Raw genomic sequence first — 13,789 nt, forward strand, 5'->3', positions numbered from 1 at the left:
AACAAAACTGTATGGACTGTTTTAACCCTGCCACTCTCTAAAAGGTACATTTCAACCTTACTATAATTTAACACGGGCAGCAAAGTAATTAACCAAACCCCTTCACTGGAAATGGGAATGGTCTTCAAAGAAAAGAATATGCAAAAGCATAGAGTTTTATTTTCCTGTGTTAAGCGAACAGCTCTATCCCTAATGCTCATGAGGGTGAGAAATTATTAGTTGCTAAATTACAATGATATGGATTATTAGAGACTATCAGAAATGTGCAGCAATAATTGGTTTTTATTCTCAATAGAATTTTTTTTTCATTTCTGTACCCCTTTATTGTGGGTTTTACAGTATGGTTTTCAAGTCACTGCAGATTGTATATTCAGTTCCAGCAAACAGAGAATCACATCCGAAGGCCATATTCCTAATCATTTTAAGAATCACTGCTTGTGTTCACAATGTAAGGAAATGTAACCTTGGTCTGTTATTCTGTTTAATACATACATTTATATTAATAACATGTCAGTATGTTACCTAAAAAACATTGAACTACATTCAGTCAAAGATTGACAATGTGTATGTGTGAAGCCAAATCCATTCAGCATCTAGTTAGATCTTACCTAAGTCTGACACCTTTTTATGTGAATTTTGTCAGACACATCCTTAGCCCCAGATCATTAAAAATAAAACAGCTTGCTTTCTGACCTCTGACTTATTAGCTATGGCTATTATGTGCTTTTAGTTTAGGAACAAAATATTTCCACCACTGTCTTGGTGGCATGACTCTCTGATCACCTGTGACTTGCTCCAAAATGTAGTTATACCACATAGTGTGAAATTGGAAAATCTGTTCTGTGTGTGTTCTAATGGATGTAACGGTCATTAAGTATATGAGTCTTCTGACGTTGTAATCAGATGTGATTCAGTCTGTTAAATATCCATGAAGCAACATCTGCTTCACAGAGTGACCTTCTGCTAAAGAATACTTAGCATCTATTAGCAGATCATAGTGCAGATCTGCCTTATTTGAAATGCACTAAACTAGAGTAGTCTACTGCTGTTTAGCAACTAGCTTGTAATAATTTATTGCAGTTAAATAAAGCTTAAAAAAATTCCATTAAATAATTACAGGGATTATATGCATTTCGAAAACCTTTGTGTTCTGCTGAAATTACCCATTTAATTTCAGGGTTGGTTTGTTAAAAAAAGCTGAAATCTAAAGGCACATTAGGGGATCTGTCAGATGCTGTTTTCTGTAGGTGTTAATAAAATCGGATAAAAAAACTGAAACAAATTAAAAGCAAAAGCAATTTTCCCATCTGTTGTATATTAATTAGAACTTTGTGTATCAAGGGTAAACTTGCTCTTAGAGAATGTCACTGAATGCCTTCTAATAGAATAATATGCAAATATATTTTTAGATGATGGGATTATATTCAGTTTCTCATTCTGCTTTGGTTGTAGCAAAAGCCAGGGTGATGTATAACAGACTTCAATTTTCTTTCTTCCCAGAGCAACCTCCAAATAACCAAGGCCAGTCGACCCTGCAACCTTTGCCACCTTCTCACAAGCAGCATTCAGCACAGCATCATCCATCTATCACCTCCCTTAACAGAAACTCATTGACAAATAGGAGGAATCAGAGTCCGGCCCCGCCGGCTGCTTTGCCCGCCGAGCTGCAAACCACACCCGAGTCGGTCCAGCTGCAGGACAGCTGGGTCCTTGGCAGTAATGTGCCACTGGAAAGCAGGTAACCATTTAGGGACCTAAAAGAGTGTAGAATTTATAATGAAAACACTTAACTAAAAGAGAAATAACCAGCCAATTGTATTTCCTCTTATTCAATCAGCAAAATTATAAGTTGTGAAATGTAAAAATAAATTTAGCTATTTTTGTTACTGCCCCTCTCTCCAAAACCCACATTGTGAGTGGCTTTTCACAAGGCTGTTTTCTTTTGCCATGTTTATCACCTGATGATTGGACTTTGGGGATGTCTTAATTTTCTGGACATTCATTTACTCCTGTGTTTATCATCCTTATTGGATATGATTATTGTGAACTTGTTGCTCACCCTTGTTTGCCAGACATATATGAGCCAAACCAATGCTGCTGTACAGATCAGCTCATCAAGGAAGGGGCTTTCATAGTGTTTTTCCAGCACTCTAGTCCTTGCCCCTTTGACAAGACCCTAAGCAGTAAGGGTGATTCCAAGCTTTATGGTTTAGTGGGCCAAGAGAACTCACTTTCTCATTACATACTATGTAGTTTGTCCCTCTTGTTTATAATTTTGCAAGAGCAAATAAAATGGAAAGATAATTCCGTTTTAGTTAAAGATTCATATATAAAGATTTTTTGTAGGATTTATTAGCATAAAGCTAAATTTTCCTTGGTAATTAATTAACACTCACTGAACAGTCAATCAGCCCTAATTCACTATTGTCACTTAAATTTTTTGTTAAAGAGAAAAGAAATTTTCCAGTTGAGTCATCAAACTGAATATGCATAATTGCATTGTATCTGGCAATAATTGTTTTGACAAATATTTATGAAATATATGTCAAGTTCATTCTTTGAAGCCTTTTCCATTATATACAAATAGCAGACTGAAAAATAGTCAAATCAGATTTTGACTCATCTAAAACATATGACCTACAGCTAGACACTACAGTAGGCAATTTTGTCATTCCAAGGTTTTCAGACAATAGGTTCAAATCTCCTTTTCCAACCATTTTTGGGGAATAAAACAATACTTAGCTACTCCATTTCTTGAAAACTACTGTGTATTTTTTTTTATGATATACAGTCACTGTGGGACAGGATTACACTGGGTTTTACCCTGTTCGTATTATTTATTAACCATATGAAGAAACAGTCCACTTACAGAATAAGTGAGTGGATTCTGGGGAAGAGCTCACTGCTAAGATATTCAGTCCTTTCAGGACAGCCTGTGAATCTGCAGTATATTCATGTTGTTCTCGATGCTCGCTTTTATTGCCCAGGGTTGGCACAAGAGAAAAACAGACATGTATTTTTCACTGGGTGTGTAAAAAGGAGAATATACATTTTAAACTAGGATGCCCTTCCCAAACTGGATGGAATATTTTTGAAAAGTACACTTCTCACATCTTTTAAATGTTGCTAATCTTAACATCTCACAGTGTTTGAACATTCAGTTCCCGAACCCTTCAACATGAGCTGAAATGTGAAAATCTCACATTGCAACCAGCACAACCCTACTGTAGTTTTTCTAATCGTCTCACTTGGTTGGAACTCTTGAGGTGAAGAATGAGTCTTATTTGTCATTGATTTTTCCTTTTTTAGTAAAGATCCCCTATAGAGTATGATTCTCCGGCTCAGTTTCAACTATATTAACAACTTTATCTGGGTTCGGCCTCTGCCTTTATCTGTTTCTCTATATCGTGATTCGTTTCATCTCTAGCAGTTATTTTAGCTTATGCCCATACTCAGTTTTTTTTACCTAGCTTAGGTGTCCTGCCATTTTTCCACAACTGTCATTTAAAGACAGAAAATGTGAAAGTCAGGTTTATGTAGATAACCACTCTTCTATTTCTTTAGGCAAAGGTTGGTGATTACTGATCACTGAATGACATATGACTCACTCCTGTGAGTAGCTCAATAGTGTGTAGACAGCTTTGGTGTATATGTACATCAGTGTGGAAAGGGGTTTTAGCACCCATCCTTTTGGAGTTCTCATTTTGATTTTGGAGGTGGATTTCTCGATATATATTGCATAAAGTTGGATGCAGTTTTATATTTAATAGAATATTTGTTGTTTTGCTATTTCCATCTTCTGTCAATATTTGTAGTGTAAAACACTGCTGTTACTCAATGTTTAAACTGTGAGGTGACCGGTCAATAGCATCCAGCAGGGATTCCTGGCCTTTTTATATAAAGGATTCTCTTTCCTTAAAGTTTTATGAGGACCTAAAACCAAACCTTCCATTACACGAGTACCTCCTTTCATCTCTCCATATCCCCTTTATATGATAGTGAGGTTACTGAGAGTAAGCAACAAATAACTTTGTTCTGATGGGAGTAAATAAAATCTTTTTTTTCTTTTAACCTCTGATTTCCTGCCTCCTGCATGAATTCTTTTTGGGTCATTTGATAGCTGGGACTATTTGCCTCTTCCCCATCTCCTCCTGTGAGTATGGTCAGCTGTAGGAGCAATATACCTGCTGGGAAAATCAAAATAAGATCAGTCTAATAACAGTTTTTGAAGGAGTGTAGTAACAAGGCTGTACCTCTCCATTTTTGTCCTTTGAACCCCTGTTTGGGAAGCCCAAATCTAAAGAAATTGTACAGATAATTAGCTGCATGCCTTTCATTATAAATATAGATTAAATAGTTTAGTAGTTACTTATTAGGTGTTAATAAAATGGTTCATTCGTAGTCATTTAATAAAAGATTTATTAACATCCTACTCTGTGTGAATATCTTCTTGAGTATTGATATCTCATTAGTTATATTTCCATAGCGTTTACCTTGTAGCTTGGTAAATGCTTTGCAAATTATTAATGTATGAAATTGCATATTGAATTACTTCTTCCTTAATACTTCTTGTCTTTTAAATATCTAAACATGCTAAACCTCTTTAAAGCAAGGTCACTTGATTGTGTCTTAGGGAAATATACAGGGCAGAATAAGGTAAATTTAAATTTACATCTCTCATGAAAGCAAAATTAACTCTTGTCTCAGTAAGCTTTCCCAGCAGTATTTGGGAATTTTAAACAGTAACCTGAATCCATGTTCATGGAAAAATTCCCAGGCTCCACTTTTGAAATGTAGCTCTTAGAATATTATAATTTTATCTACAATCTATATTAAGGTATGTGTGAGTCAAAAAAGAACATCTTTGACTCATGATAAGTTGAATTTGTTATATGAGATGGTTAATTTGTCAGAGATGGTGGAATTATATTTTGTATAATGGACTGTGAACTATGTTGTCAACATTCAGGCAGGTCAAGAAACTAAACACAATTTTTATAGTTGTATGTTAATACTGTATTGTCTTTTCTCAGTCTTCAACTGTAATTAAAAATAAAATAGGTGGGCACATTACACTGTTTTAAATTAATTATCAGCTAATTTTATTGTGGAGAAGAAAAAGAAAATTGTTGAAGAAATAATTAATGACTGGCAAATATTTCAACACCTTTGAAGCATTTAATTAAAGCACTAACAATCTAAAAGGTGGCACTGCAAAAAATTGCATAGATTTGTTATTTCCAAAGCAGTCAGCAAACGAGACGAAGACTTCTTTTAAGAATATGAAGGTTTTAGGAACTGTTCAACCATGATGAAGCATTTCTACTACTAGACAAGAATGTGTTTTTATTGGGGCGATTTCCAGTTAAACTAGTGCCTTTAGTATTGATTAAGACACTGAGAAACAGTGTATTAATCATTTGTAGGGAAGCCTTAAATAAATTTGTATAAAGGCTGACTGCCTCCAAAAATGCAATGTACTTCAGAGAAAAGGAGTTAAGTCTCTAAGAGCAGGTAGTTTATGGACTTGATCCAATAATACAATGTCCAATTCAGTCAAATTCAAGGTCTCTTCAGTCAGCTTCCCAGTTCTTCTCATGTGAACTTGATCAAATTGTAGTCACGATTTACCTCTATTTACATAATTTTAATAAGTAAAGTTGCTAGAATTGCATTTAGTGATTTTAAAAAAGTACAGTCTCCTCAATTTTGAAAACTTTCAATCTAATTTACTGTTTTTGTATCTTATCTCTGTGTGTAGAAAATTAGGAAATCAAGCAGTTCTTGCAAATGGTCATGACAGCCTTATAGAGATGGATGTGTTTACTCCAACATGCCACGATAGCAGTTATGGGGATGGGTAGGTGACTCTAAGTGTTTATATGATGCTAGCTGCTGACACAGAATGAAAGATGTGACTTCAAATGTGATTAAATTGCCCAAATAACATTTGGGATGACCTCTATCTTCAGGTTCCGTTTTTTAAATTATATTACATTTTAAGCTTTTGTAGTTTTTGTTATTGTAAAAATAAAAGTACATTAAACTTTGAATGCCATATTTTGTGAGTTTATATTTAAGAAAACGAGTATCTGATAGAAACTGAGTACACAGCTTCCAGAATCAGGCTGTTAATCTATAAGATATTTACTATTCAGCTGCTTTTTATTCAATAAATATTATGAAATGTTATTACAGTAAAACCACAGATCAAAGAGGAAGAACCTCCAATATTAAAAATTACATTTTTAATTTTTGCATTAACTTTTTAAAGCATCCAGTGTAAAATCTGAGCGGCTAATAAATAAGTCTCGTAATAGAGAATTCCACATAGGTACAAATTTTAAAGTAAATATTTCAAAAAAATTTCTAAATATTTTTCTCTATACAACTTTTCCATATGTATTTAAGTTTTTATATTAATACATATTTTCTATTTGGACTACATTTCTGCAGTGCTGACAGTTTATTGCCTCATCATGCAGTATATTTAGATTCAAACCCTATAAAGGAAATACCTGACAAAGGAACACAGCTTCTAATGAATACAATACTACTGGATAGTAAAAAATGGTGAATTTCAGAAGTAAACTATTCATCATAAATCTGTTCTGTTGTCCTTTTGTTAATGATATGGTTAAAACAAAAACTCGTATGTCCTAATTTTGACACCCTCACTCATGTTGCTTATCACCTTATTCTAAGAACAGTCCCATTGCAATCAGTGACACTACAAACCATAAGACCTGAGTAAGGGGATCAGTATTTAATCCTCAATAACTAGCTGATATAAAAATATTCCACTATAAGTGAATCTACTTCAACTTCCAAAAGCCCTTTTAATTCCCAGTTTGCTGAAGATTAACATCTATATGATAGTTGTATATTAAATTTATCTAATTATTTTAATCACAATTGAAGGGATTGCAAAAAGTCACCATAAATTCTTAAGATTTTTCTGTTTTTTTTTTAAATTAAACATGTAAGTATACTATAATAAATAAAAAGGAATAAATGCTGTTTCCTCTAGATCATGTACCACGTAATGCTCATTGAGATAAGTAACTGCTAACTAGCAGACTTAATAGAAACATACTGATTCGTATTACATATGTTTGTAATGGACAGCCCAAATGCATATATTTTGGCAAATGGAGCTACATTATGTGAAATCACTGTTAGCTGATACTAATTCAGGTAACACAGCAATAAAATGCATCTTGTTTGTAAGCTTTTCATTTTTAAAATTACTATAGCAGGGATCACCTCCTGGTGTGAAAGTTGTTCAGAGATGATAACACATCAGTTCAAAAGCATAATAGATTTGAGAATACAGTATGCGATCAGCATGGAGATGCAGTTTATCAACCACACTAACACACTGTGTCACAGCTAGAATCATTATATATTTGTTCTTTTGCTTTCATGTTGTGTGTATTATTTACATTATAATGTGCTGTTTCTTGAGGATTGCTTAACTTTGCTATTTTTTATTTTCCTGGTAAAGAGCATATTAATATAATGAATTTGAAATAATAATAAAAAATACATTCTAAAGTAAGCTATAAGGATGCATATGCCTAGTCCTTAGCAGTAGAACCTTATTTGACTTACAATAATTAATCAACTGTGCACGTTCTGTAAAACAGTTTGAAATTTCAGAGTACACCTTATTGTTTTGTTTTGTTCAGTTTACTTTACCTTAGGGCACTATTCTAATCTTGGATATGTGAATATATATCACTATATATCTTGTAAAATAAGCTACCTTGGTTTTGTGTGAAAGGCCTGTTCTCTCTCTTTAGCCTAATCTAATCTGATACCCTCACTATGAGTTATTGAAATCCCAAAATTTGAGTACCCAGAGAAGATTCTATGTCAGTAAAATTAAATTGAGATTTCATAACAGTTTACATTTCAACCTCTTATTTATATAGTGTCTCAGTTTTCTGAAACCTTCACCTTTTGGGTCAAACTGTCCTTGTTCTACCAAGCTGATTGTTTCTTTATTTTTGCATATGAAAGAATAAGGTGGGAATTTCCCATTATTATAGGTTGGGATGGTAGCACTGCCTGTTATTGAGGTTGCTGAACACTTCCTATTATAAGACCCTGTTCTCAGTTGATTGTAATTTTGCCAAAGTCTAATGGTTTGAAATCTGACAAGCTGGGTGTATACCTCAGGCTGATTTTTTTTAAATTATTATTATTATTTATTATTATTATTATTTATTATTATTGTTATTTCAACCAAAATGATTCAGCCATTTCCAAGAATGAGACTAGGGAAAATATTTTGTTTTGCCCATGTTAAAAAATTCTGGCAACCTTTTCTTTGAGACACCTTAGCAGTCCCATACTTTGGAGTAGGACTTGACATTTCATTTTTAGGGGGAGGAGGGTAGTCTGTTGTCATCCCTGTCAAAATCGATGCAAATATGGCCAAATTATAAACTTCTGAAAAATCTCAGTTTTTACATGCTCAGTAGGGACTTGCTAGAGCTTTTTAGCTAAATTCCCCAAAGTTTCAACCTGCATTGAGCATGGTCTACCCTGGGGATGAGCAGGACTTTACCTGTAAGTGCAGTTCCCAGCTGTCCATGCTGTGCTGAGTGTGGATCTGGGTACCAGAACTAGGTACCTGTCTCTGCTATGTTCCCAATGCCACCCACTGCGGACACTCAGGCAGCATAGAAAAGGAAGTCACATAAATAGAACGTGTAGGAAAAAAGAATTGGACCAAAACAAGGAGCCAAGGCTGGTAGCAGAGAAAGAAGGAAACTGGGACTGAAAGTTGCAAGAGGAGACTGGGGCTATCTTGAGAAGAAGACTGGAAGCCAGCAGATTGGAAAGGGTTGGGCAATGAACCTGCGACTGGGACATGGTGGGTGGGTAGAGACAAAGATCGAATGAAAAACGAGGAGAGATATGTACTGTTTGGGCAAGGAGAGTGGGACCTTGTGGGCAGAGGAAGGAGGGGAGGGAAATCAGACAGGGAGTCAGGGTGAGGAATGAGAACTAGGACTGGCCTGGCAAAGAGACTGAGAAAAGTAGTACAGTCGGAGGGTGATGAGACATTGAGATTGGACAAAGAGCATAGCTGGGGGAGACTGGGAAAGATGAAGCAAATACACACAGTGATACAGTTTCTGAGTGTCTTGGATTTCTGATAAACACAGACATATGATACAGTATAGAATCTCATGCTAATATGTGGCAATATATTAATAATAAAACAAATGGTGGCCATTTAAAAAATGTAATGAGTAAGGGTATCATTAAGAAGACACAAAATTCCATTTATAGAAGTAGTAGGCATTCAAATATTTAGTAAGCATTAGATAGATGATCCCCTAAATATAGAAATTATAGATAGTAGAAGTATCCACTGCCTTTTCACTCTCTCAAGGTGAAACAAAATCACTATAATCTAATAAAAGAAGAAAAATTCATATTGTAAAACTTGAAGTATAACATAAAAGCTCATGAGCACTTTTAGTAAATAAATACCATTATCCAAAACAAATTAATGTCAGGATTTGCTTTATTTGTTTTGGTTGGTTGGTTTGAAGGGAATACCTGACGAATTATTAAAACTATGCTTCTGCAGCTGATAATGTTCTAGTATTTTACTTTACCAACTTAACAACTTTTATTGCTACAATATAAATAGCCACAGTATATTGACCCACACGTTAATATGTTACAGGTATGCATTGTGTGAAAGAATATTGTGCTAAATGCATAAACATCTTTCCCTTGTAGGGAAGGAAGAAATTGTTTCTGTCAACAAAGGGCAGGTTGATATCATACACAGTGAAATCCTTTACCATCTTTATTATTTTCTTCTTTGTCATAGTCCTTGCCTGGAACAGTGTCTTGGATAGTGTTAAATAATCTTGCTGCTGTTATCGGATCCCAGAATGTATACTATTTCCCATCAAAAGTAGCTTTGAATTTTGCCTGATAGGAAGCAGAGGCTTTAGTTTCTTTCCTCACAAAATTCTTTATTATTATTTTGTTTTGTTTTATTAGAATAGTTCTTTGTCCTAGCCCGTGTAGCTGGCCCAAGATCTTGGAAAAATAGCAATTTAGCCTTTTAAATTCTGTTTCTTTCATAGTCTATACAGCAAGCAGAATTCTGTTGCAGTCCTTCAAATTAGATCGCATTAAAATTAGGACTGTCAAGCGATTAATTGCACTGTTAAACAATAATAGAATACCATTTATTTAAATGTTTTTGGATTTTTTTTGCATTTTTAAGTATATTGATTTCAATTACAATACAGAATACAAGGTGTACAGTACTCACTGTATGTTTTTATTACAAATATTTGCACTGTTAAAAATAAAATAGTATTTTTCAATTAATGTAATACAAGTAACAGTGCAATCTCTTTATCATGAAAGTTGAATTTACAAATGTAGAATTATGTACAAAATAAACCCTGCATTCAAAAATAAAACAATATAAAACTTTAGAGCTTACAAGTCCACTCGGTCCTACTTCTTCTTCAACCAATCGTTCAGACAAACAAGTTTGGTTACAATTTGCAGGAGATAATGCTGCCCACTTCTTTACAATGTCACCTGAAAGCAGGGCTGGCTCCAGGCACCAGTGAAGGAAGCAGGTGCCTGGGGCGGCCAATAGAAAGGGGCGGCATGTCCAGGTCTTTGGCGGCGGGCCCTGCAGTCCCTCTCTTCCTCGTCGGCGGCAGCTCAACCAGGCTTGGGTTTTTGTTTTTTTTCCCTTCGCCACTTGGGGCGGCAAAAAAACCGGAGCCGGCCCTGCCTAAAAGTGAGAACAGGCTTTCACATAGCACTGTTGTAGCCAGCGTCACAAGATATTTATCTATCAGATGCACTAAAGATTCATATGTCCCTTCATGCTTCAACCACCATTCCAGAGGACATGCGTCCATGCTGATGACGGGTTTTGCTCGATAACGGGCCAAAGCAGAGTGGACTGACGCATATTTATTTTCATCATCTGAATCAGATGCCACCAGCAGAAGGTTGATTTTCTTTTTTGGTGGTTCGGGTTCTGTAGTTTCCACATCAGAGTGTTGCTCTTTTAAGACTTCTGAAAGCATGCTCCACACCTTGTCCCTCTCAGATTTTGGACGGCACTTCAGATCCTTAAACCTTGGGTCTAGTGCTGTAGCTATTCTTAGAAATCTCACATTGATACCTTCTTTTCGTTTTGTCAAATCTGCTGTGAAAGTATTCTTAAAATGAACGTGTGCTGGGTCATCATCTGAGACTGCTATAACGTGAAATATACGGCAGAATGCAGGTAAAACAACATGAGACATCCAATTCTCTCCCAAAGAGTTCAGTCACAAATTTAATTGATGGATTTCTTTTTTAACGAGAATCATCAGTATGGAAGCATGTCCTCTGGAATGGTGGCCACAGCATGAGGGGACATACAAATGTTTAGCATATCTGGAATGTAAATACCTTGCAACACTGGGTACAAAAGTGCCATACAAACACCTCTGCTCACTTTCAGGTGACATTGTAAACAAGAAGCAGGCAGCAGTATCTCCCGTAAATGTAAAAAAAACTTGTTTCTCTTAGCGATTGGCTGAACAAGGACTAGGACTGAGTGGACTTGTAGTCGCTAAAGTTTTACATTGTTTTGTTTTTGAATGCAGTTATTTTTTTGTACATAATTCTACATTTGTAAGTTCAACTTTCATGATTACAATACTTGTTTTAGGTGAATTGAAAAATACTATTTCTTTTGGTTATCATTTGTACAGTGCAAATATTTGTAATAAAAAATAATATAAAGTGAGCATTGGACACTTTGTATTCTGTGTTGCAATAGAAATCAATATATTTGAAAATTTAGAAAAAGATCCTAAATATTTAATACATTTCAATTGGTATTCTACTGTTTAACAGTGCGATTTATCATGATTAATTTTTTTAAATCACGATTACTTTTTTTGAGTTAATCACGTGAGTTAGCCACAATTAATCAACAGCCCTAATTAAAATGTTTCTTCCTTATATTGTAATACAGACATGTGTAATATTGTACTCCTATGAATGCAGTCGGGTTTTATATAGTGGATAGGATTATCTTCAGTATCTAGAGTAAGAGTTTTCGGTACAAGATTTTCATAAAAAGAAAGCAGTTCTGAATCACCCTCCCTTTGATGAACACCTATCACTTACTTTTCTGGATCTTACTTGGCTTGTTAAGTATTCCCATTGTTAGTCTGCACCATACTGTCCTTGAATGGTTTTGTAATCTGTTCCTGTGGTTCAGAAGATGCAATTTTCAATTAATTTAATCTTGCTGTCCAACTCCTGCACTTTTTCATGACATATTTTTTTCCATCCTGGCTTCCAAATTAGTAATTTTAGCTGAGGTTCCCTCAATTTTGTTTTCCACAGAGTAAATGGCAGCACAGCGAATATCTTGGGATATTGTTGGAAGTGAAACCACTCCAGTATTCTTTGGACAAAAAACTGTCTAAAAATGTCAGCAGGTGCAGCCAATCATATGGTGCCGAGAGATTCCATAGGTTCAGTTTCTTTAATTTTACTTTTATTCATATGTTCATATCTCCAGATTCAGCATCTCTGAGGATTTTGATGATATATTTATTTTTTCTTTCATTAATTCAGTGAAAGAAACTTTAAAAAGTGGCTGCTATTGACAAAATAAATAGGAACACACACCTGCTTCGCAGCTGCTGACTCAGTCTTTGCCCCCCAAGAGTTTGTTTTTATAAAATAACAAAATATTTTAAGTACAGTGGAGCTGTGACAAATCTGTGTTTTGGAATTACTGGATACTGAAAACTTGAGCCCCTAAAATGATCATATATCAGCTAAATTTTTGAATAGAAATATATTTTACATCATGATAAAAATGGAGGGTTTTTACTTCTAAAAAGTGAATTGATTCATTTAATTAAACACTGGATAGCATTACTTTGAGAAGTGCCAATGTTTTTTATTAGAATTCTGCATTCTAAAAATTTTAATGAAATATTCAAATTGTCACTTGCATACAAATCAAGTGCGTGCTTGTAAGATAATAAATTTTTAAATGAAGATCTGCAATTACAGATGATATAAGCTTTCTGTGAGATGAGACAGACTGTAATTTGCCGTTTAAGTCAATGTCTGGTCAAGTACTACATACACAGTTTAGTCTTTAGAAATTAATTGCTCAGATACCTTTCTGATGAGCATGCTATAAAAGCATAGGCAGGTGGGTAAAATCAATTGTAGGCAAATTATATTTGGAGAACACAAGGCTTTCTACACTACCTGGAAACAGCTTGGATTTGTTGTCAGACATAGCATCCTTCTGAACATCTCGTAGGAAACACTAGTTAGCAAGGGTTCAGAGGAAAGAAACAGGTGTACAAGATGTGGAAGTCTGATAGTGTTATACTTTCAATATTTAACATTTTGAGTTAACACCCCTGGAGAGACTGCAATGACATTTACCTAGTAACTCCACTCATTAGAAATAGAGAGAGCCAAATAAATTTCCTTCACCAAGAGTTGTTTCTTTTGTCTTTATTTCACCTCTTTTGGTATTTTTTGCCTGACATTCTTCAGCCAGCCTGTGCGTGTGGCCACTCTGGTATTGTAGTGATATGATATAGAGCAAAAGGGGCAAGAGCTTAAAGTAAGAAGCCACACTGTGTGCTACCTCAGACTCCGCAGTGGTGAACTCTCAAATACAAAAGACAGAATTTTCTTTTATTGCCTCGATGCCTGAGGTAGACTCTCAGGGCTTTGACAGCTGGCACTG

General features: G+C 35.0%; 1 protein-coding gene across 10 annotated transcripts in view; it reads left to right on the top strand.

Moving 5' to 3' along the window:
• Positions 1-13,789, top strand: part of TENM3 (teneurin transmembrane protein 3) — a 468,379-nt gene that overhangs the window by 274,268 nt on the left and 180,322 nt on the right. For 8 of the 10 annotated variants that reach the window (XM_077814520.1, XM_077814521.1, XM_077814523.1 and 5 more), the window contains one exon: positions 1,501-1,738. In XM_077814520.1, the coding sequence (XP_077670646.1) occupies positions 1,501-1,738 (238 nt within the window). Of the gene's footprint in view, positions 1-1,500; positions 1,739-13,789 lie in introns of those variants that run through there. The other 2 variants (XM_077814528.1, XM_077814529.1) reach the window with 1 other exon arrangement.

The sequence above is a fragment of the Eretmochelys imbricata genome, chromosome 4, assembly GCF_965152235.1.
Source record: "Eretmochelys imbricata isolate rEreImb1 chromosome 4, rEreImb1.hap1, whole genome shotgun sequence".
Lineage (NCBI taxonomy): Eukaryota > Metazoa > Chordata > Testudines > Cheloniidae > Eretmochelys > Eretmochelys imbricata.